This window comes from Schistocerca cancellata, chromosome 2 (genome assembly GCF_023864275.1).
Source record: "Schistocerca cancellata isolate TAMUIC-IGC-003103 chromosome 2, iqSchCanc2.1, whole genome shotgun sequence".
NCBI classification, from domain to species: Eukaryota; Metazoa; Arthropoda; class Insecta; order Orthoptera; family Acrididae; genus Schistocerca; species Schistocerca cancellata.
In genome coordinates, this window is record NC_064627.1 from 341,245,141 (window position 1) to 341,270,518 (window position 25,378).

A 25,378-nucleotide genomic window follows, 5' to 3' on the forward strand; every position below is an offset into this window, starting at 1 on the left:
ACTTACCGCGGCAGAACTCGAGATGCATTTTGAATGAATCCATTTTTGACTCGCTGAACATAGTCTGAAACCATTAAAAAGTCTTTCACTGCATAAGATGCACTTTATATCGGCAGTATACATGTTTTTCACGGAGCCACTTACTAAAACTTCTAATGATGATGAATAGAGAGGTAAGGGAGCATACATATTGACTAAAATATTTTATTGCACATATAAACATAAAATTCTTAAACATGATAATTCGCCTTGTTTTCCTATGGTAGGTAGGCCTGGAGTCCTGGCTGGTGGGGATAATGTTGCCCGGTCAGCCACCTGGTTATGGGCCAACTGGCAGGCTCACTGGCTGGATAGCTGCATGCCGCTGAATTGGTTGCATTTTAATGATTTATCAACTGGTACAACAGCATGAGAAGATTATGATGCATTTCTTCAAACCAATTGACATTATATGTAATTTTGAACACATCATTACCTCAGAAAAAAATTTGTGAATAAAACAAATTAAAGCAAAAAATAAATTTCCTTCCTCAGAATTAAGGTGCACAGATTATTTGAGCATATACGTTATACTTACAGCAGGTGTGCAATTGAGATATTATGACTACAGTGAAGAATGGAGGGGAGCTCTGTCAAAATGTTTTAAGTGCATCTCACAAACATCTATGACAAAAGGGCACAACATTAAGATCTGAACTAATCACTTGAAAATAGACACTAAATCCATTCATTAGGGAATTCAGGTCATCATCAAAGCTACACAAATAATTGTTTACCGCATTGTGCATTCAAAACAGAATGAAAATATGGTATACAAGGTATCAGAACACAGCACCACACAGCATAAGTTGTGCAGTGGCTTTTGCACAGATACTTACCAGAGATGTGTCCAAGGTCAGTGCCACACAGGTGGTAGTGTATGCAGTCCTCGGGATCTGGGAAGATACCAGGTTCCAGGCAGCGGAATGGCAGTGGTGGTTGAGCCACACTGCATGCTGGACCATTTGGTACGCAACTATTTTGCTCGGTCTGAATCACACATTAATATTAGTAGAGAGGCACAACTGTCTCATGATGTTATGGCACAAAATTCTACATTAGAGGACCAAAATAGAAGGAAAGTAACAAAAGCTAAAGAATTTGTGGCTTAGATACATAACCCAGTTGAAGTTTGCAAGTGTGCTGCTGTTCAATTGTTAATCAGTGATACCCAGGTTACTGACTGAATAGATAGTAGAAATTAAATCACTGTCCAATTATTTGGAATGAATCTAATATGATTTTCAAATCATCCATCCTAATTAGATTTTCAGTAATTCCACTATATCAGAGTGAGTGAATTCAGGAATGCTTCCTGTGATGGTAGATATAATGTGATGGTACAGAATCAGACGTAATAAAATGTGTGCAAGAATTGCTAATTGCTGGCCCAAATTTACCTTCAGGAGGTGAAATGTATAGTACTTACTTGGTGCACATACCACTTATTGTCTGGAAAGAAGTACTGTGGGGATAAGACCCATCTGCCATTGACAAGGCAATGGGAGTAAAAATGGATTGACACAGGAGAGGGACTAATAGTTTCTTCATCAGTGAGGAGAGGTGGGTTTGGTGTGGAAGGTTAAAAAGGATGGGCTAGTCATTCAGACCCAAGCATGAGAATACTATTTTTACTTTTGTAAATCTATTGATAGTTATACACATTTAACCTCCTGAAGATAAAAACTGACCAGCAATTCTGTCTCATATGATTTTCTCAACAGAATTTTTCTTTATTAAATTTTGATGTCAGAATTCTCTTGATTGCGTAGATTATTGATATTGTAACACAGCTTGTCTGTTGACCAAATTGAAGAGTTTCACTTACAGTAATTGTTTCTGCTATGTATATGAAAGCAAATTTTATCAATGTATGCTGTCCCTTGCAACTGTAAGAAAAGAAAATTTGGAATATCCTTCCTAATCTTGCTTGGGCTTATTGAAATTGTCTATGTTTATCTTCAATATGCTCCCAGGTGTTTTATTTAAAATGCTAATATATTCCTTTCTCTGTGGTTAGCATCACATATAACATGAACTACCAGTTGATATTTTGAAAAGGCAGATTCATTTTCCATTTCAGAATTTGAGTATAATATCCCTCTTTGGACAGTGATGCACTGCTGATGAAGACAGTTGCTGTACCTAAATCTTCTCTGTTAGTATTCTGTGAGCAGAATTGTAAAAGCATATCTCATGCCTTAATGAGAAAAGTGGTCTGATGTATCTGAGAACTAACAGTTGTTTCAGTACAAAGATATGTTGATAACAAAATTTGTATGAGAGAAAAAAATAATATGTAAGAATAAACACACAGAGAAGCATATGAATTCAAAGTATTTTACAACTATTTATAAAAAACTGAAAGCAGAGAATGCACAGTGTCAAATTAATTTCTGTGTACATTCTTCTGCATAAGAAGGGCTCTTACAAGTGATAAGTGTAATGAAAATTGTTGTAATATGAAGAAAGTTGAATTTAAAATTGATTATAATATTTAGTATCTCATTTTATTAGCTGTAATTACACTTTTTAATCATTAGTAAATCATTCTCACCCAACTGTCAATGTCAACATGCCTTTGCGCCAGAATATTTCTCGTAATATCGCAGATACAATTAACTAATGACAGCACAAAAATTTGCCCACAGCTGTAATTAAAAGTCAATAAACCTAAGTTCAAGGGCTTCTTCATCATTGTCTAAACTTGGCATGACAGAAATGCATGACTACTTAAAGTTTTATTTAACTAATGTAATATGTGCATAATCAGAAAATCTTTTCGTTGATTGCCTTTTCCACTCACAGAACAGGTATTTCCGCCTCCTAAAGAGGGGCAGGATACACTGCCAACGGGGATGATGCGGCCATTGAGTTGTGCGCAGATTACCAGCCGGCTGCAGTCAGCACAGGTTGGTCCCACGATTCCAGCATCACAGTCTTCCTCTGCCCCAGCCAGGTCTACTCCTTCAGCACGACGCTGCCTTGAAGGGACATGAATGTGGACGGGATCGGTGTTGTTCTCATCAGCTTGCTCTGCACAGCCCGCTACCTGCCAACATCATATTATCATCGTCCACAACACTGGTGTGTCAGCTCAATATTCATGCACATGATGCCCACTAACACTAACAATAGAATATATGTGAACAGATAATAAAACTCAAGTGATGATTTTTCTGACTGTGGAAATTCAGTGTATCACTGTTGAGGGAAAGAGGTTAACATTCATAAAGTTGTAAATGACCTCTCGATCAAACAACCAGCCAACTCCATCAATTAATGACTGAGACAACCATCACATACTGTAACATAACACAACACACAACACTCATTTCATAAGGACATTAATGATCAGTGCTTCCAATCATGAAATTTACCATTCCACATACCCTTTATGACAAGAGAAAATGCATTCTTACTGACCAAAATTTTCACTATTCCCTCCATTTGGCGGTACCTGTAATTACTTAACTAACAATGAAGGTCTGCTCTTACAATAACTCAGGTTATGGATGAAATGAAAAAAACTGCTAATTACATTATTGTGATGTGCTAGTAATTCATTTACTTTAATCCAGTGCACACTAGTTCAAACATTAAAGAGCACTGAACTAATGTCTGATGCAGCATTGTCCCACATTTTAACAATGAAACAGCTACCACTCATAAGCTTTACCTTTCTCATTCCTTTTTCCTCAACTGGAACCTCTTTCTGAACAAAAAGTCTCCTAAAAACTCTATTTCAACTACTGCAATAACCTCAAAGCCTATTTCCATTATGCATAATAATAATGGACTGATACTGGCAGAAAATAGTTTACTTATAAAGTTTTAGAACTATGTAAAACCTTTGTATTGGTTGTGTTTCATGACCATATATATAGTTGTAATAGAAGGAAACATTCCACGAAGGAAAAATATATCTAAAAACAAAGATGATGTGACTTACCAAATGAAAGTGCTGGCAGGTCGACAGACACACAAACGAACACAAACATACACACAAAATTCAAGCTTTCGCAACAAACTGTTGCCTCATCAGGAAAGAGGGAAGGAGAGGGAAAGACGAAAGGATGTGGGTTTTAAGGGAGAGGCTAAGGAGTCATTCCAGTCCCGGGAGCGGAAAGACTTACCTTAGGGGGGAAAAAAGGACGGGTACACACTCGCACACACACACATATCCATCCACACATATACAGACACAAGCAGACATATTTAAAGACAAAGAGTTTGGGCAGAGATGTCAGTCGAGGCAGAAGTGCAGAGGCAAAGATGTTGTTGAATGACAGGTGAGGTATGAGTGGCGGCAACTTGAAATTAGCGGAGATTGAGGCCTGGTGGATAACGGGAAGAGAGGATATATTGAAGAGCAAGTTCCCATCTCCGGAGTTCGGATAGGTTGGTGTTAGTAGGAAGTATCCAGATAACCCGGACAGTGTAACACTGCGCCAAGATGTGCTGGTCGTGCACCAAGGCATGTTTAGCCACAGTGTGACCCTCATTACCAACAAACACTGTCTGCCTGTGTCCATTCATGCGAATGGACAGTTTGTTGCTGGTCATTCCCACATAGAATGCATCACAGTGTAGGCAGGTCAGTTGGTAGATCACGTGGGTGCTTTCACACGTGGCTCTGCCTTTGATTGTGTACACCTTCCGGGTTACAGGACTGGAGTAGGTGGTGGTGGGAGGGTGCATGGGACAGGTTTTACACCGGGGCGGTTACAAGGGTAGGAGCCAGAGGGTAGGGAAGGTGGTTTGGGGATTTCATAGGGATGAACTAAGAGGTTACGAAGGTTAGGTGGACGGCGGAAAGACACTCTTGGTGGAGTGGGGAGGATTTCATGAAGGATGGATCTCATTTCAGGGCAGGATTTGAGGAAGTCGTATCCCTGCTGGAGAGCCACATTCAGAATCTGATCCAGTCCCGGAAAGTATCCTGTCACAAGTGGGGCACTTTTGTGGTTCTTCTGTGGGAGGTTCTGGGTTTGAGAGGATGAGGAAGTGGCTCTGGTTATTTGCTTCTGTACCAGGTCGGGAGGGTAGTTGCGGGATGCGAAAGCTGTTGTCAGGTTGTTGGTGTAATGCTTCAGGGATTCCGGACTGGAGCAGATTCGTTTGCCACGAAGACCTAGGCTGTAGGGAAGGGACCGTTTGATGTGGAATGGGTGGCAGCTGTCGTAATGGAGGTACTGTTGCTTGTTGGTGGGTTTGATGTGGACGGACGTGTGAAGCTGGCCATTGGACAGGTGAAGGTTAACATCAAGGAAAGTGGCATGGGATTTGGAGTAGGACCAGGTGAATCTGATGGAACCAAAGGAGTTGAGGTTGGAGAGGAAATTCTGGAGTTCTTCTTCACTGTGAGTCCAGATCATGAAGATGTCATCAATAAATCTGTACCAAACTTTGGGTTGGCAGGCCTGGGTAACCAAAAAGGCTTCCTCTAAGCGACCCATGAATAGGTTGGCGTACGAGGGGGCCATCCTGGTACCCATGGCTGTTCCCTTTAATTGTTGGTATGTCTGGTTTTCAAAAGTGAAGAAGTTGTGTGTCGGGATGAAGCTGGCTAAGGTAATGAGGAAAGAGGTTTTAGGTAGGGTGACAGGTGATCGGCGTGAAAGGAAGTGCTCCATCGCAGCGAGGCCCTGGACGTGCGGGATATTTGTGTATAAGGAAGCGGCATCAATGGTTACAAGGATGGTTTCTGGGGGTAACGGTTTGGGTAAGGATTCCAGGCGTTTGAGAAAGTGGTTGGTGTCTTTGATGAAGGATGGGAGACTGCATGTAATGGGTTGAAGGTGTTGATCCACGTAGGCAGAGATACGTTCTGTGGGGGCTTGGTAACCAGCTACAATGGGGCGGCCGGGATGATTGGGTTTGTGAATTTTAGGAAGAAGGTAGGGGTGCGGGGTGTCAGTGGGGTCAGGAGGCTGATGGAGTCAGGTGAAAGGTTTTGTAGGGGGCCTAAGGTTCTGAGGATTCCTGACGGAGGACGGAACTGTTCCAGGCAGGGTTCAATTTGGATAGTGTCTTGGGGAGTTGGATCATTAGGGGTAGGATTAGGATCATTTTTCTTCGTGGCAAAGTGATACTTCCAGCAGAGTACTCTGAAATGAGATCCATCCTTCATGAAATCCTCCCCACTCCACCAAGAGTGTCTTTCCGCCGTCCACCTAACCTTCGTAACCTCTTAGTTCATCCCTATGAAATCCCCAAACCACCTTCCCTACCCTCTGGCTCCTACCCTTGTAACCGCCCCCGGTGTAAAACCTGTCCCATGCACCCCCCCACCACCACCTACTCCAGTCCTGTAACCCGGAAGGTGTACACAATCAAAGGCAGAGCCACGTGTGAAAGCACCCACGTGATCTACCAACTGACCTGCCTACACTGTGATGCATTCTATGTGGGAATGACCAGCAACAAACTGTCCATTCGCATGAATGGACACAGGCAGACAGTGTTTGTTGGTAATGAGGATCACCCTGTGGCTAAACATGCCTTGGTGCACGACCAGCACATCTTGGCGCAGTGTTACACCGTCCGGGTTATCTGGATACTTCCTACTAACACCAACCTATCCGAACTCCGGAGATGGGAACTTGCTCTTCAATATATCCTCTCTTCCCGTTATCCACCAGGCCTCAATCTCCGCTAATTTCAAGTTGCCGCCACTCATACCTCACCTGTCATTCAACAACATCTTTGCCTCTGCACTTCTGCCTCGACTGACATCTCTGCCCAAACTCTTTGTCTTTAAATATGTCTGCTTGTGTCTGTATATGTGTGGATGGATATGTGTGTGTGTGCGAGTGTGTACCCGTCCTTTTTTCCCCCTAAGGTAAGTCTTTCCGCTCCTGGGACTGGAATGACTCCTTACCCTCTCCCTTAAAACCCACATCCTTTCGTCTTTCCCTCTCCTTCCCTCTTTCCTGATGAGGCAACAGTTTGTTACGAAAGCTTGAATTTTGTGTGTATGTTTGTGTTCTTTTGTGTGTCTGTCGACCAGCCAGCACTTTCATTTGGTAAGTCACATCATCTTTGTTTATATATATATATATATATATATATATATATATATATATATATATATATATATATAGAGAGAGAGAGAGAGAGAGAGAGAGAGAGAGAGAGAGAGAGATAGAGAGAGAGAGAGAGAGACTTACCAAACGAAGCGCTGGCAGGTCGATAGACACACAAACAAACACAAACATACACACAAAATTCAAGCTTTCGCAACCAACGGTTGCCTCATCAGGAAAGAGGGAAGGAGAGGGAAAGACGAAAGGATTTGGGTTTTAAGGGAGAGGGTAAGAAGTCATTCCAATCCCGGGAGCAGAAATCCTCAGAACCTTAGGCCCCCTAGAAAACCTCTCACCTGACTCCATCAACCTCCTGACCCCACCAACACCCCGCACCCCTACCTTCTACCTTCTTCCTAAAATTCACAAACCCAATCATCCCGGCCGTCCCAGTGTAGCTGGTTACCAAGCCCCCACAGAATGCATCTCTGCCTACGTAGATCAACACCTTCAACCCATTACATGCAGTCTCCCATCCCTCATCAAAGACGCCAACCACTTTCTCGAATGCCTGGAATCCCTACCCAGTCTGTTACCCTCGGAAACCATCCTTGTAACCATTGATGCCACTTCCTTATACACAAATATTCCGCATGTCCAGGGCCTCGCTGCGATGGAGCACTTCCTTGCACGCCGATCACCTGCCACCCTTCCTAAAACCTCTTTCCTCATTACCTTAGCCAGCTTCATCCTGCCCCACAACTTCTTCACTTTTGAAGGCCACACATACCAACAATTAAAGGGAACAGCCATGGGTACCAGGATGGCCCCGTCGTACGCCAACCTATTCATGGGTCACTTAGAGGAAGCCTTCTTGGTTACCCAGGCCTGCCAACCCAAAGTTTGGTACAGATTTATTGATGACATTTTCATGATCTGGACTCACAATGAAGAAGAACTCCAGAATTTCCTCTCCAACCTCAACTCCTTTGGTTCCATCAGATTCACCTGGTCCTACTCTAAATCCCATGCCACTTTCCTTGACGTTGACCTCCACCTGTCCAATGGCCAGCTTCACACGTCCGTCCACATCAAACCCACCAACAAGCAACAGTACCTCCATTATGACAGCTGCCACCCATTCCACATCAAACGGTCCCTTCCCTACAGCCTAGGTCTTCATGGCAAACGAATCTGCTCCAGTCCGGAATCCTTGAACCATTACACCAACAACCTGAAAACAGCTTTCGCACCCTTTAACTACCCTCCCGACCTGGTACAGAAGCAAATAACCAGAGCCACTTCCTCATCTCTCAAAGCCGGAACCTTCCACAGAAGAACCCCAAAAGTGCCCCACTTGTGACAGGATACTTTCCGAGACTGGATCAGATTCTGAATGTGGCTCTCCAGCAGGGATACGACTTCCTCAAATCCTGCCCTGAAATGAGATCCATCCTTCATGAAATCCTCCCCACTCCACCTAGAGTGTCTTTCCGCCATCCACCTAACCTTCATAACCTATTAGTTCATCCCTATGAAATCCCCAAACCACCTTCCCTACCCTCTGGCTCCTACCCTTGTAACCGCCCCCGGTGTAAAACCTGTCCCATGCACCCTCCCACCACCACCTACTCCAGTCCTGTAACCCGGAAGGTGTACACGATCAAAGACAGAGCCACGTGTGAAAGCACCCACGTGATTTACCAACTGACCTGCCTACACTGTGAAGCCTTCTATGTGGGAATGACCAGCAACAAACTGTCTATTCGCATGAATGGACACAGGCAGACAGTGTTTGTTGGTAATGAGGATCACCCTGTGGCTAAACATGCCTTGGTGCACGACCAGCACATCTTGGCGCAGTGTTACACCGTCCGGGTTATCTGGATACTTCCTACTAACACCAACCTATCCGAACTCCGGAGATGGGAACTTGCTCTTCAATATATCCTCTCTTCCCGTTATCCACCAGGCCTCAATCTCCGCTAATTTCAAGTTGCCGCCACTCATACCTCACCTGTCATTCAAAAACATCTTTGCCTCTGCACTTCTGCCTCGACTGACATCTCTGCCCAAACTCTTTGTCTTTAAATATGTCTGCTTGTGTCTGTATATGTGTGGATGGATATGTGTGTGTGTGCGAGTGTGTACCCGTCCTTTTTTCCCCCTAAGGTAAGTCTTTCCGCTCCTGGGACTGGAATGACTCCTTACCCTCTCCCTTAAAACCCACATCCTTTCGTCTTTCCCTCTCCTTCCCTCTTTCCTGATGAGGCAACAGTTTGTTGCGAAAGCTTGAATTTTGTGTGTATGTTTGTGTTCTTTTGTGTGTCTGTCGACCAGCCAGCACTTTCATTTGGTAAGTCACATCATCTTTGTATATATATATATATATATATATATATATATATATATATATATATATATATATATATATAGAGAGAGAGAGAGAGAGAGAGAGAGAGAGAGAGAGAGAGAGATAGAGAGAGAGAGAGAGAGACTTACCAAACGAAGCGCTGGCAGGTCGATAGACACACAAACAAACACAAACATACACACAAAATTCAAGCTTTCGCAACCAACGGTTGCCTCATCAGGAAAGAGGGAAGGAGAGGGAAAGACGAAAGGATTTGGGTTTTAAGGGAGAGGGTAAGAAGTCATTCCAATCCCGGGAGCAGAAATCCTCAGAACCTTAGGCCCCCTACAAAACCTCTCACCTGACTCCATCAACCTCCTGACCCCACCAACACCCCGCACCCCTACCTTCTACCTTCTTCCTAAAATTCACAAACCCAATCATCCCGGCCGTCCCAGTGTAGCTGGTTACCAAGCCCCCACAGAATGCATCTCTGCCTACGTAGATCAACACCTTCAACCCATTACATGCAGTCTCCCATCCCTCATCAAAGACGCCAACCACTTTCTCGAATGCCTGGAATCCCTACCCAGTCTGTTACCCTCGGAAACCATCCTTGTAACCATTGATGCCACTTCCTTATACACAAATATTCCGCATGTCCAGGGCCTCGCTGCGATGGAGCACTTCCTTGCACGCCGATCACCTGCCACCCTTCCTAAAACCTCTTTCCTCATTACCTTAGCCAGCTTCATCCTGCCCCACAACTTCTTCACTTTTGAAGGCCACACATACCAACAATTAAAGGGAACAGCCATGGGTACCAGGATGGCCCCGTCGTACGCCAACCTATTCATGGGTCACTTAGAGGAAGCCTTCTTGGTTACCCAGGCCTGCCAACCCAAAGTTTGGTACAGATTTATTGATGACATTTTCATGATCTGGACTCACAATGAAGAAGAACTCCAGAATTTCCTCTCCAACCTCAACTCCTTTGGTTCCATCAGATTCACCTGGTCCTACTCTAAATCCCATGCCACTTTCCTTGACGTTGACCTCCACCTGTCCAATGGCCAGCTTCACACGTCCGTCCACATCAAACCCACCAACAAGCAACAGTACCTCCATTATGACAGCTGCCACCCATTCCACATCAAACGGTCCCTTCCCTACAGCCTAGGTCTTCATGGCAAACGAATCTGCTCCAGTCCGGAATCCTTGAACCATTACACCAACAACCTGAAAACAGCTTTCGCACCCTTTAACTACCCTCCCGACCTGGTACAGAAGCAAATAACCAGAGCCACTTCCTCATCTCCTCAAAGCCGGAACCTTCCACAGAAGAACCCCAAAAGTGCCCCACTTGTGACAGGATACTTTCCGAGACTGGATCAGATTCTGAATGTGGCTCTCCAGCAGGGATACGACTTCCTCAAATCCTGCCCTGAAATGAGATCCATCCTTCATGAAATCCTCCCCACTCCACCTAGAGTGTCTTTCCGCCATCCACCTAACCTTCATAACCTATTAGTTCATCCCTATGAAATCCCCAAACCACCTTCCCTACCCTCTGGCTCCTACCCTTGTAACCGCCCCCGGTGTAAAACCTGTCCCATGCACCCTCCCACCACCACCTACTCCAGTCCTGTAACCCGGAAGGTGTACACGATCAAAGACAGAGCCACGTGTGAAAGCACCCACGTGATTTACCAACTGACCTGCCTACACTGTGAAGCCTTCTATGTGGGAATGACCAGCAACAAACTGTCTATTCGCATGAATGGACACAGGCAGACAGTGTTTGTTGGTAATGAGGATCACCCTGTGGCTAAACATGCCTTGGTGCACAGCCAGCACATCTTGGCACAGTGTTACACTGTCCGGGTTATCTGGATACTTCCCACTAACACCAACCTGTCAGAACTCCGGAGATGGGAACTTTCCCTTCAGCATATCCTCTCTTCTCGCTATCCGCCAGGCCTCAATCTCCGCTAATTTCTAATTTCAATTTGCCGCCGCTCATACCTCACCTGTCTTTCAACATCATCTTTGCCTCTGCACTTCCGCCCCGACTGACATCTCTGCCCAAACTCTTGGCCTTTACAAATGTCCGCTTGTGTCTGTGTATATGCGGATGGATATGTGTGTGCGTGCGAGTGTATACCTGTCCTTTTTTCCCCCTAAGGTAAGTCTTTCCGCTCCCGGGATTGGAATGACTCCTTACCCTCTCCCTTAAAACCCAAATCCTTTCGTCTTTCCCTCTCCTTCCCTCTTTCCTGATGAGGCAACCGTTGGTTGCGTAAGCTAGAATTTTGTGTGTTATTTGTGTTTGTTTGTGTGTCTATCGACCTGCCAGCGCTGTTATTTGGTAAGTCTCATCATCTTTCTTTTTAGATATATTTTTTCCATGTGGAATGTTTCCCTCTATTATATATATATAAAAACAAAGATGGTTTGACTTACCAAATGAAAATGCTGGCACATTGATACACACACAAACAAACACAAACATACACACAAAATTCTAGCTTTCGCAACCAATGGTTGCCTCGTCAGGAAAGAGGGAAGGAGAGGGAAAGACGAAAGGATTTGGGTTTTAAGGGAGAGGGTAAGGAGTCATTCCAATCCCGGGAGCGGAAAGACTTACCTTAGGGGGAAAAAAGGACGGATATACACTCGCACACACACACATATCCATCCACACATATACAGGCACAAGCAGACATATACAGAGGCAAAGAGTTTTCCGCTCCCGGGATTGGAATGACTCCCTCCCCCTTAAAACCCAAATCCTTTCGTCTTTCCCTCTCCTTCCCTCTTTCCTGATGAGGCAACCATTGGTTGCGAAAGCTAGAATTTTGTGTGTATGTTTGTGTTTGTTTTCGTGTGTATCGACTTGCCAGAGCTTTCGTTTGGTAAGTCAAACCATCTTTGTTTTTCGATATATTTTTTCCCACGTGGAATGTTTCCTTCTATTATATTCATATCATATATATATATATATATATATATATATATATATATATATATATATATATATATATATATATATATAATTTTAATAATGTTGTGCAATAAGGTGTCAAGTGATCAAAAATGGATGCCTTAGTTGCTCTGGCCATGGCAGGGAGGGGTGGAATGGCCCCTATATTAAGCAATAATCCTGTCATTGGTGGAAGAGTAGTGAGAGAGATTCAAATAGTGTGTTTCTGAAGTAGCTGTGAAGTACTTGTAATGTTAAATTTATTAATGAAAAATGTAGACACTGATCTAAAATTGTAAATCCAGAATATAACCTATTTTCTGAATCAAGCAAAGGTAAAATATATTAGAGGAACAGAAGGCCAAAAATACTAGCCAATGGAAGTCTTGGAAGATGCAATGCTTCAGTTGCTGCTAATGACAGTACTGCTGAGGTAACGCAGATGGACAAGTGGAAGAGATAGCTGCATGCTATGATGTGAGTGACCTGAGGCTGCGGTGGAGGCATCAGAGGACTGCTAACACTCATTTGGGCTCTGGAAATATAGTCTACCCCACTATTATCATCCACCAACATCAGTGGACAGGTTGGCAGAGTCCAGCCAGAGAGACGAGAGAAATTGGCTCATGGTATATAGACTACTCAAGGAAATTCTCATCAATAAAGCTGTCTGCAATTGGTTTCAACATGACTTTGTCATTGAGAAAGGGCAATAACTTCAGAGACTTACTGGGACATCAACTAATAGTGGCCAGCAGCAGTGTAACACATTGGTTGAGAACTGCTTTGCCAATTCAGAGCGTTCAAAATTGGTTCCTTAAGCTGCTTACTTTTATTTCACTGAAGCCTTTAATATTCCTAACGCTGAATCTTTTTTATTTATTTATTTATTTATTTATTCTTTGCCCATGGACTGAATGCTTTCTTATGGAAACTTGCTTGGGGCACAAGATCAGTGCAGGCAGGACTGTCAGAGATGAATCCTCAAGCCTACGAAAAGTAAGCAGCAATTCACATTACCTACAACTGTAACCAAGTGCTTCCACTGGGATGATTCATTTTCTGGTGGGGCTCTTTGTTGGAGACATCATTGCTCTTATTAATCTTTCTCTCACAACTAATAGAAGTGTAAAATCCAGTAGAACCTACGAGTAATTTTAGTAATTTTGATTATTAGTGTATAAGATGGGCTCAATTCCTTCTCTGGAGTGAGGAGTGTTGCTCTACTATTTTGCTAGTTTAATGAAAAAATAGAGATGATTGAAATCAGTTTAATAGGACAGATAGGTGAGGTTGATGATAAAGACCCTCAAAATGAAGAACATTATGGAAGAAATAAAAGTCTTGGAAAGGGGATTTCACAACTTGTTCTTAGCTGATTGGAGAAGTAGATAAAATGAAGATAAAAGCTTTTGACATACAGTAAAAAGTAAAACCACTAGAGAAAAGTTCTAAGGAACAGTGCCTTTCTCCAAGGGTCTCATGGGGTAGGTAATCATAATATGTAGTTTGATTCTAAAGGCAACCCACATCCCATGGTATTTATAAATAAATTTAGGCACTATGTAGCAAATACTTGTAACAAAGCAGAAAAATTTACTTGATGGAGTATTGTCTTGCTGGAGATGCTTGAGGATGGGCAGTTAAAGCACTGGAAGGATCTGATACTTATAAAGAGTTAATTAAGTGGTCCATAACTAAATACTGGTTGAAAAATTGGCAAAGGGATTAATGAATACACTTCCATAAATTCCCACATTATGGTTGAAATTCACATGATTCCATGAAGGAATATTGTGAAAGGTTGTCTAGAATTGTGGATTACATCGGCCTGCCAATGTGTGAGGAAGATTAAATCTACTTCATACACAAGAGGTTACCAAGAAAACTGCAAAACCACATTAGTCTAATTCTATTGATTCTGATTGGTTTTTAAGTCGAATAAATGAGGTCAATACATGGTATAATAGGGATGAAAACAAGTATTTTAGGGAAGGATCAACACCTATAGAAGGGAGATACTTTTGCAATGAGATCATTTCAGACAAAAAGAGGATGGGCTGCAGAAATGAGAGGAGGAAGAGGTCAAAGCTACTGCTGCTGAGGTGCATATAATTAGAGTGATAAAGAACTCTTTGTGAAATAAGGTTCTCCACAACAATAAGGGGCTCAACTGGGATAGAAAATGAGCTGTGGCCAATAACATTTATAGCCAATGCATACTGAGAAAGAGAAGAAGGAAATCGAAATCAAATAGAAAGTGTAATATGCAGGATCAGTGTGAGTCAAATTTTTGTGGGTCAGGTGAAAATAGGGCATGTTTATGGAGACTTAATTAAGGGAATTTGCAAGACAAAAGAATAAGGATGTATCAAAATTGAATTGTTGGTGATGTGTAGGGATACAGCTGAAGAACACTGTCTAGAAGGTAGCATGAAGAGAAATGAAGAAAACAAGGAGGCTGAGAGACAATTAAAAGATCCATTCAAAAGAAGATGAAGTAACCCAGTCTGCTTAATGAGAGTAGAGAGGATGCATTCTTGGATTTTTGTATCATGGTAGGGGGAGAGAAGAAGGAAGTCAGTCATGAGTCCCAAAACAAAATGTGGAAAACAGATCTCAAGAAGAAAATGCTGTTGATGTTAACACTGTGGCTAGGTGGGAAGAGCAGTGTCCATGGGAGTGTGAGCTACTTGATAAGGGGGCAGAATTTTTTGAGTATAAGAAGGAAAAGGAGTGAAAGGTATAAAGGCAGATATGATAGATGGGAAGAAAGAGAAGATTTAACAGATGAAGGAGGTGAGGATGAAGATGAGGCAGAAAGTGATAATGAGCATGATAAGGGTACAGATTGATTAGATTTCAAGGAGAAATTGGAAGTTGAATTCATAGAGGATGACTAGGAAGAAATACTATGTCAAGGGAGCACAGGCAACAAAATAGTTTCAATAGCAACAGAAAAAGTGAAAATGAAAGAAAAAGATGAGAATGACAAAAATAAAATATTTTGTATAAGGAAGAAATGACAAAGATGAGGAAGAAAAACCAGAAATGCTTGACAATCACCAGGCAGATGAAAATACTGAGATAGGAATTGAAGAGCAAGGAGAAAAATGCCACAAGATAAGGGATTAATCCAAGCGGGCCGGAAAACATGAGACAATTAACCGTACAAAGAAGTAATGAGAAAATGTCCCTAGGACAGGGTGAAGTAGGAGGAAACCAACGTGAAATGTTAGAAAAAGATCTGTTATAAAAGGAAATTATGGAGGAAGAGATGAACATTTGTCAGCCCCTGATTAATATAAAAGTATATGGCAAGGCACAATGCGCATTAGTCAACTCAGGATAGTGAAATATTGGCTATCTCAAAATCTATGTATGAAGTTTTGAAAGACCATCCAAGGTTAACATAGATGCCAGTGACTGGTGCCAAGGTACTAGGGGCAACACGCAAATTGATTAAGTCCATTACAAAACATGTATGTGTGGAGTTTGGAAAAGGAGGATTGAGTTTGCGGCATGAAGTTTTAATTCTTTCTGGGATGAGTGTGAACTTCATTATAGAAATGGACTGGATGCTGATATGCAAAGTGCACATGAATTGTGAGACTGGCTGTTTCAATATAAAACTGAAGGAATGGCTGTTTACATATAAAACTGAAGGAAGGAATAGTTGTGGTAGATTTTAAAGTAATGATAGTAAATACTGAAGAGGAAAAAGGAGTGCTACCACTGAAATTATTATATATAAATTGAAGAAACAAAAATGTTGTGGAGTTGCAAAGTACTGAGTGGATAGTCTTTGAGGATGAGATGAAAGAAGAAGTTTGAAAAATAATTAATAATCTTGATGGAATACCTGAAGCCAAAAACGATAGAACTAATGAATGTTGTCAGGAAAAACATAAAGGTATTTTCTGGCAGGTTGGGACAAGTAATGAATTTTGAGTGCAAGCTTAATATCAAACCACACGAATCATTTAGTGTGAAACACTATCGTATTCCTATTCTTAAGAGGTGAAAGCAACATCAGATCCTCCAAAATGTGTGAACTGTAAAGGATCACACCCAGCCAATTACAGAAAAAGTCCCTCTTGAATTGAAATGGTGAAGTCCATGCAGTCCAAACAGAGACTGAGAGTGGAAGCTGCTCTCAAACTGGTCCTTGTTCTCAAAGTGCGAAATTTTCCACTGCTGAGAAACAGAGTCAGTAACAGCAACTGGTGACAGCAGAGGAGCCTGCTGCTCCTCTCACCACTCCTGCCACCACCACTGCTCTCCCTTCCACTGCCACTGTTGTGCCCACCACACAGGACGCCACTGCACCACCTCAGTCAGCTGGCAGCCTGGTGATGAGAACCACAACCAACTCAACAGACAGAGCGGCCATGCTCACCCAATTTTATGACATTGCCCACCTGTTAATCAATTTCAACATCAGCAAAATAGTCACCACAGTGAAACCAATGATGGAGCAGCTCCTGACTGCCCCATATAATCTGTCAAAGTTCATGATTATTGCCACAGTTGTGACGTCATTCTTCAATGGATCTTAATCTTAAGGACTCCCTTACCATAGTAAATTGGAATGCAGATGACATTCAACACAAAAAATACTCCCTAGAACTATTCATAGAAGAACAGTAGTACACGAGACTCACCTTATACCTCATAATAACCTTGGGATTAGAAACTATACTATTCATATAAATGATAGATTAAATCATCCTAAAGGAGAGATGGTAGTCTTAATTAAGAATAGGTTGTCCCATAGTAAGGCTGGCATCCTCCAGCTAGGGAGAACTGATTCCACTGGGATAGAGATAGAAGTAAACAGGACGACTGTCATACTAGTGGCAGCCTACCATTCTGCTGATGGGACTATTACCACAGTAGATGTAGAAACACTATTAGGCTTAGGTCAGAGAGTGATTATTAGAGGGGATCTAAACTCAAAAAACAAGGCATGGGGTTGTAGAACTGGAAATGTGAGTGTGAGAACCTTGGACAATCTGGAAGAGGCAAAGAACGATATTAATATTATGGCACCAGAAGAGCCAACATACAACCCTCACAACCAAAACTACTGCCCCAACACACTACACATCTTTCTAGTAAAAAATTTCCCTTGGGTGTATAACCCAATGACAACAAACAAGCTCGAATCTGACCGTATTGCAGTATGCCTGGAAGTAGCTGTTGCCAACCACATAGGTAAAAACACAAGCTACTGCACATACTTGACTGACTGGGAGAGCTATGAACATCTGGCAGGTCTCCACATCAATTGTCTCGCAAATACCAACAAAAAAAGACAGATTGATGAAAATTTGGAGCACTTTGTCAACACATTGAGCAAATGCTACTCAAGGTTAGTGACAAAGATGCACCAAAATATATCCAAGGACTTTCCCAAAGAAATACAAGAACTACTGAGGTCTAAATAACACTTCAGAAAATGGTGGCATATGTACAGGGATTCAATAGCCAGGAGGATAGCCAACAGTCTTGCCCAAGAAGTCAGGACACACCTAACTGAACTCTCAAGTGGCCGATGGGTTCAGTCACTCCACAAAATATAGTATAGTCCACTAAAGTTCTGGTAGATTGTAAAATACCAGCAAGAAGCACCAAAGGCTGTTAAACCACCACATAGTCCGTGCAGCCTCTGACAAAGCTGAGACAATGCCAATACTCTTGAATGCCAGTGAGGGAGGAGTTCGCTTTGGTTACACCAAACAACACCCACTTTGCAGTAGTTAATTTATTCACCCAACACACATATCCATCCGCACATATACAGACACAAGCAGACATATGTATATGTGCGGATGGATATGTGTGTGTGTGTGTGTGTGTGTGTGTGTGTGTGTGCGCGCGAGTGTATACCTGTCCCTTTTTTCCCCCAAGGTAAGTCTTTCCGCTCCCGGGATTGGAATGACTCCTTACCCTCTCCCTTAAAACCGACATCCTTTCGTCTTTCTCTCTCCTTCCCTCTTTCCTGATGAAGCAACCGTGGGTTGCGAAAGCTTGAAATTTGTGTGTGTGTGTGTGTGTGTGTGTGTGTGTTTGTGTTTGTGTTTGTTATTGTCTCTATCAATGTACCAACGCTTTCATTTGGTAAGTTACAAAATCTTTGTTTTTAGATATAAAATTTATAATTGAATTTACTTGTCACTTAGACATTACAATTTTAATAGAACTATAAGAACATTAACATAAAAATATACAAGTAGGATAACAACATACAAAAGAAAGCTAGTGATTCTCACATCAAAGATTATTTCCATTCTTACATTAACACTGTTTCACACTTTCATAGAAACAGCAAGTATTTAAATGTGAGCAATTATACATATTTATTATGTCAGGGAAATATTAACTGCGCTTTTATTGTCAGTGATTCATAAACTCTTCAATACTGTAAAAACTATTGCTCAATAACATGTTTTTTAATTCTCTTTTAAATATGTGCAGTTTTGTTATTATTTTAGTTCTTTGGGGAGAGCACTGTAGAGGATTTTGGGTTGGTATAGTACACTTTTGTGATACATAGCTGTTTTATGAATTTCTCTGTGGAAATCATTCCTATTCCTTGTTTTGTAGTTGTGAAATTCTCTGTTTAGTGTACAAAATTCCTCGTGTTCTTTTAAGAAACATATCCTTTCATATATGTATAAGGATGGTAGTGTCATGATTTTTAATTCTTTGAAAGCATGCCTACAAGAGTCTCTATATCCTATACCTTTTATTATTCTGACTGCCTTCTTTTGTAGTCTAAATGAATGTTTTGTTAGAATGTTGTTCCCCCAAAACTGTACACTGTCTCTTAATAATCTGTGCATGAATGAGAAATAAACACATAACACTGTTTTAATATTACATGAGCTTTTAAGCATTCTAAGTAGATAACATGTTTGACTTCTTAAGTGTTCATCGCACCATACTCCCAAGAATTTAGTGTATGATGCTTGTTCAATCTTAAACTTACCCAGTTCTACTGTAAGGTTAGTTATTATTTTATTTGTAATATCTGAAGATGATCCACATTGTTTTTTTGGCATTCACAATGAGTCTGTTTTCATTAAACCATCTGTCTGCTTCATCTGTTGCTAATGTGACTTTTTCTGTAAGTCAGCTTCACTATTTGCTTTAACAAACAAACTTGTATCGTCAGCAAACAGTACTGCCTCTGCTTCAGTTAGTTGACTTGGTAGGTCATTGTTAAATATTAAAAACAGTAATTGCCCTAATACAGATCCCTGGGGTACTCCGGGCAAAACTCTCTCGAATCTTGATGAATATGTCCTATCTGCATGGCTTATCTCTACCTTCTGATACCTGTCTGACAAATATGATTCAAACCATTTGTGGGCAACTCCACGTATCTAGGCATATAATTTCCTAAGCAGTAACTTATGGTTGATGACATCAAAGGCCTTTGATAAGTCTAATAACAATCCACAATTTTTGCTTTCTATTTATGGAATATAGAACAAGTGGCAAAAAATTGAAGATAGCTGTTTCAGTTGATTTATTTTTACGGAAACCATTTTGCGCATTAACCAATATTCTATTCTTAATAAGAAATTTGTATAGTCTATGACACATTATCCTTTCTATTATTTTTGAGAAATGAGGTATCTTGAACAGAATGATCTCCTCAGTGGAAATCAGCATGGATTTTGAAAACATCGATCATGTGAAATCCAAGTCGCACTTTTCACACATGACATACTAAAACCCTTCGATGAAGGCGATCAGGCAGATGCTGTATTTCTTGATTTCCGAAAAGTGTTTGACTCAATACCACACCTACACATATAGTCAAAACTACAATCTTACAGTGCATCAAGTGAAATTGTGACTGAATAGAGGAATTTTTGATAGGAAGGACACAACATGTTATCTTGTATGGAGAGCTATCGTCATATGTAGAAGTAACTTCCGGTGTGCCCCAGGGAAGTGTGTTGTGACCCTTGCTGTCCATGTTGTATATTAATGATCTTGCAGACAAAGTTAACAGTAAAATCAGGCTTCTTGCAATTGATGGAGTTGTGTATAATGAAGTACGGTCTGAAAGAAGCTGCATAAATATTCAGTCTGAACTTGATAAAATTTCAAAGTGGTGCAGAGATTGGCAACTTGCTTTATATGTTCAGAAATGTAAAATTTTGCACTTCACAAAACTAAAAAAAAAAAACAAAAAAAACGTAGTAATCTATGACTATAATACCAATGAGTCACAATTAGAATCGGACAACTCATACAAATACCTGAGTGTAACTCTTAGTAGGCATATGAAATGTAATGATCACACAGTTTCAGTCGTGGGTAAAGCAGGTGGTAGACTTTGATTTATTGGTAGAACATTGGCGAAGTGCAATCAATCTACAAAGGAGATTGCTTACAAATCACTCATGCGACCGGTTCTAGAAAATATTGCTCATGTGTGTGGGACCTGTACCATAGGCTTAACAGGGGATAATGAACATATACAAGAGAAAGGCAGCATAATGGCCATAGGTTTGTTTAATCCGTGGGAGAGTGTCATAGAGGTGCTGAAGAGGCAGACCCTTGAAGATAGGTGTAAACTGTTCTGAGAAAGTCTGTTAACAAAGTTTGAAGAACCGGCCTTAAATGATTACTCTATGGATATACTACAACCCACTACGTAGCGCTCACATAGGGATAGTGAAGATAAGATTAGAGTATTTGCTGCACGCACAGAGGCATTCAAACAATCATTCTTCCCACGCCCCATACATTAATGGAAGAAACCCTACTAACTGGTACAGCGGGATGTACCCTCTGCCATACACCTCACAGTGGTTTAGAGAGTATGGATGTAATTGTAGCTGTAGACACAGACACTGAGTACTAGGCGTGGAACAAAAGGGGGGCGGGAATGGGTTCATGGGGTTCTTGGCCTCCTCCTCAATCCCCCCCCCCCCCTCCCCGGCTGCCGGCTGGCCCCAAGAAAATTTTACAATAACGTATACATTTTACCTTTATACATTCAAATTTCTCAGCCAATTTTTAGAAATAAAGTAGCATGATAACTAAGAATCTCGAAAATGGCAAGGATTCTAGAAAATTACAACCTATGTTTGTGTTGTCCTCATCATTTCATCATCATCCCGGAAAGTGGCGAAATTGGACTGAGCAAAGATTGGATAATTGTACGGGCGCTGATAACCACGCAGTTGAGCGCCACACAAACCAAACATCATCATCATCATCAACCTATGTTTAACACAGGATACTTTTCAGTTGCTTGTTTGAGGTGCTACTCACATGGATGCAAGAGGACTCCCAACCAAGGGAAAGTTCTCGGAGAAAGGAAAAATATAGTGTAGTAAGGTATTATTCCTTCAAACAATTATTTAAAAGTCGGTATTACGGAGGTTTTTAAAAGGGTCGGCACTGAATCTTTTTTGTGGCTGCTTTCGTCTTCCATATTAAAAATACCCTATACCCTCACGTCTAGCCTCCCCCCCTCCCCCCTAAAAACTACCGTACGGGCGCCCTTGCACGGATGGGCCATGGCCTGACGGGCTGCAGGGAGTATTTCAGCCAGGTAAAGGCTGATCATGCCTGCAGCTAACGACAAATCCGACATGGCACCTGAGTCCACAGGTAAAACCGGCGAACCACAGGAAGCCGAGGCAGGCAGGAGAGGGAGGGACCTTCAGAAACACTAACACAAAGTCTGACTTTGATAAATGTGGGCAGAACAACTGGAAGATACAGCATTTCCCCCTCTTACACAGTTCTGTGTTCACTATTTTAGAACATGGTAAAATATGTTTAATGGTGAGAGGACATTTCGATTTTGTATCTAATACAGAACAATTTTGTCAGAGCTGTGAGAGTTTGTTACTATTGTAGTTCTTAAATAAATTGCATGTCACATGTAAATTTTAATTTTTAAAATGAGTACTTCTCAAATTATACAGGGTGAATCACCTAAAATTAGCACCACAAATATTGAGAAAATAGAAAGTGCTGTTGACATGCAGTTTTCACAGAAGGGATTGGCAGTCAGGGGCTTGTATTTTTAGCCAATAGACAGATTGTAATAATACTTAGAAAGCGTATTTCTTGTGCCAAGTTTGACGGTTCGAATTCGGCGCCAGTGGCCGCCACTTTGAATTCCCAAGTGGCGCCTGCAGCGCTCCGGGATTGGCCACGCCCATGTGCTGCTGGCAGCGTGCAGTCAGAACCTTCTGTCGGCTGATGAAGAGTGGCTGCAGTCTTTGCCCCGGTGATCCGTTGGATTGATCCGGGCACATGGTTGATCAACCGGAGGTTCCAGGTCGTTGTTGGATCAAGTGGCCATGAAGAGTTTTGCGAAGGGGCCTGCTGGAACTACTGCATACCGCAATTCGCCGAATTGTGGACTCTGAGCGACGTTAAACAGCCACATAAAAGAAGGTGATGATGGTCGTGATGGCTGTTTGCAACTGTTTAGCCTGTGGGGGTTCAAGCGGCCGTTACAGCTTATAAAGGCGTATTCACTGCTTAGACCCCTGAGTGACTTGGTTGTAATGAAGTACGTTAATGGCGTGCATCGTGGTTATTCTACTGAGTCAGTGTGGGTTTGGATGGGCATGCTTGCCTTGACAAGAATCATCTTTATCACATTATGTGCTATTCATTTGAGTACTGTGTATCCTGTTATTCATTTGATTCTTGTTGAAAAAGGTGTTCACATTTTGGTTGGTTGGTTGGTTTGAGGGGGGGCGGGGGGACAAACAGCGAGGTTATCGGTCCCACCAGATTAGGGAGGAATGGGAAAGGAAATCAGCCATGCCCTTTCAAAGAAACGATCCTGGCATTTGGGAGAAGAGCTGTGTACGACTTATGTTAAAAGTGTGAGCCGTCAGTTCAATGTAGTAATTGATTTGTCTGTTGTGTAAGGATTACCTGTGGTCATTTTAATATTTTTTATTCTGAAATGCAGGATGGTGGACTCAGTCAGTCAATTTAATTGCTAGTGAGATCTGAGCAATTTTGTCCGTCCATGTTAGCTTGACGGGATTCGTTTCTTATGTAGAGATTATATGTAGGCTCTTTAAAATTGTTTATTCTAAATGCAGAAAGGTGAACCTAGTACAAATTTGAAAGTTGTTTTGGTTGATCAAAAGTACACTTATGTCATGGGGGTTCATTAGCTGCTGTCTTAATATTTGTGTTTCTTAAAGATAAAGGGGAATGGAAGTTTAAATTGAAATTTTCCCTGTTCATTTATCTTGGAAGTGTTATTTTAAAAAAAGCTTATTTGTTCAAAATGGTTCAAATGGCTTTAAGCACTATGGGACTTAACATCTGAGTTCATCAGTCTCCTAGACTTAGAACTACTTAAACCCAACTAACCTAAGGACATCACACACATCCATGCCCGAAGCAGGATTCATGGCCGGCTACTTGTTCAGCGCCCAGAACATTGTGTGATGAAAACTGTTGTATCGATTCTCTTGTATGGCTAACTGGGGGTTCACCTCTAGAATGAATTTTCTGTTTAAATATATGCATGTAACAAAAGGATGGAACTTTGTTCATTTGAATGTTATTACATATACCTGTAACCCCAGTACCACCACTCCATTGGCACGTTACACAAACATACACTTTTTAAATGGAACAATGCCTATTGACAGTAACAAACTAAGAGTAGGATAAATTGGAATGTCAATGGAGTTTGTTGCAGGATTCTAGTGCGAGTCGTTTATGAGCTATTGTATTTTGAAAAGTTCTCCCACCGACACTTGTATAATACCTGTGATAGCATGTGCTAAAGAACAACACAAGTGCACACACTAGTTATGTGGATTCTGGCCAGTAACGAGACAATTGACCAACACAGGTTGTGTTCAAAATGACCACAAGCAGCAGCAGTACACGCTTCCAGTCTGGTACGAAAGGAATGCCGCACACATGCTAGCATTTCCGTGGAGATGTCTGAGCAGGCTGGAGTAATATGTCGTTGCATATCATCAGGTGGAGTTAGTGTGTCCTTACAGGCAGCGTCTTTCGGCTTTCCCCATAGAAAAAAGTCTGCGGGCGACAATACAGGGAATGGGGGGGGGGGGGGGGGGGGGACCTAAGGTATAGGTCCTCTGCGCCCAATTCAACGATTTGGAAACAATTCATGAGGACATGCTGCAGCAATTCGTGCGCTGTGCGTTCGACAGCCTTCATATTGGTACCATAGGTTCTCCCTAGTCTTCAAAAATGGCTCTGAGCACTATGGGACTCAACTGCTGAGGTCATTAGTCCCCTAGAACTTAGAACTAGTTAAACCTAACTAACCTAAGGACGTCACAAACATCCATGCCCGAGGCAGGATTCGAACCTGCGACCGTAGCGGTCTTGCGGTTCCAGACTGCAGCGCCTGTAACCGCACGGCCACTTCAGCTCTCCCTAGTCTGCAGACGAATTCTAGCACCTGTGGAAGATGGTCTGTTAGGAGGCTGTGATACTTGTGCGTGTTCAGTGTTCCGTCTATGAATAACGGGCCTATGAGTCGATGATTCACTATCCCACACAAAACGTTTACTCTCCATGGACTGACGTTCCACGTGACATAGCCAATGGGGACTGTCAACAGACCAACAGGATATGTTTCGGCGGTTTACCTGACCGCGATTGGTAAATATGGCCTCATAACTGAACAAGATATATGATACATGGTACATCTGAAGTATCGTGTATTAATATCCATGTAATGAAGTTAACACGATTCTCATAATAATTTCCATGCAGCTCTTGATCGAGAGAGACGTGACAGGGATGGAATCTCTGTCGATGAAGAATGCGTAGGACACTTGTCTTGACTCGTGCCACTTCCTCACGCAATTTTGCGGGAGCTAGAGTGCGGATCAACTGCAACAGCGGCAAGAATATTGATTTCCTCCTCTTCTGTCGTCGTTTGTTTCCTTCTGTTAAGTTGTCTAGGTGTTACACTAC

General features: G+C 41.9%; 1 protein-coding gene across 1 annotated transcript in view; it reads right to left on the reverse strand.

Annotated features, from left to right (window-relative positions):
• Nucleotides 1-25,378, reverse strand: part of LOC126153905 (uncharacterized) — a 198,989-nt gene that overhangs the window by 82,795 nt on the left and 90,816 nt on the right. The window contains exons 4-5 of the mRNA XM_049916101.1: nt 2,846-3,091; nt 879-1,029 (exon numbers count right to left, since the gene is read on the reverse strand). Of these exons, the coding sequence (XP_049772058.1) occupies nt 879-1,029; nt 2,846-3,091 (397 nt within the window). The remainder of the gene's footprint in view (nt 1-878; nt 1,030-2,845; nt 3,092-25,378) is intronic.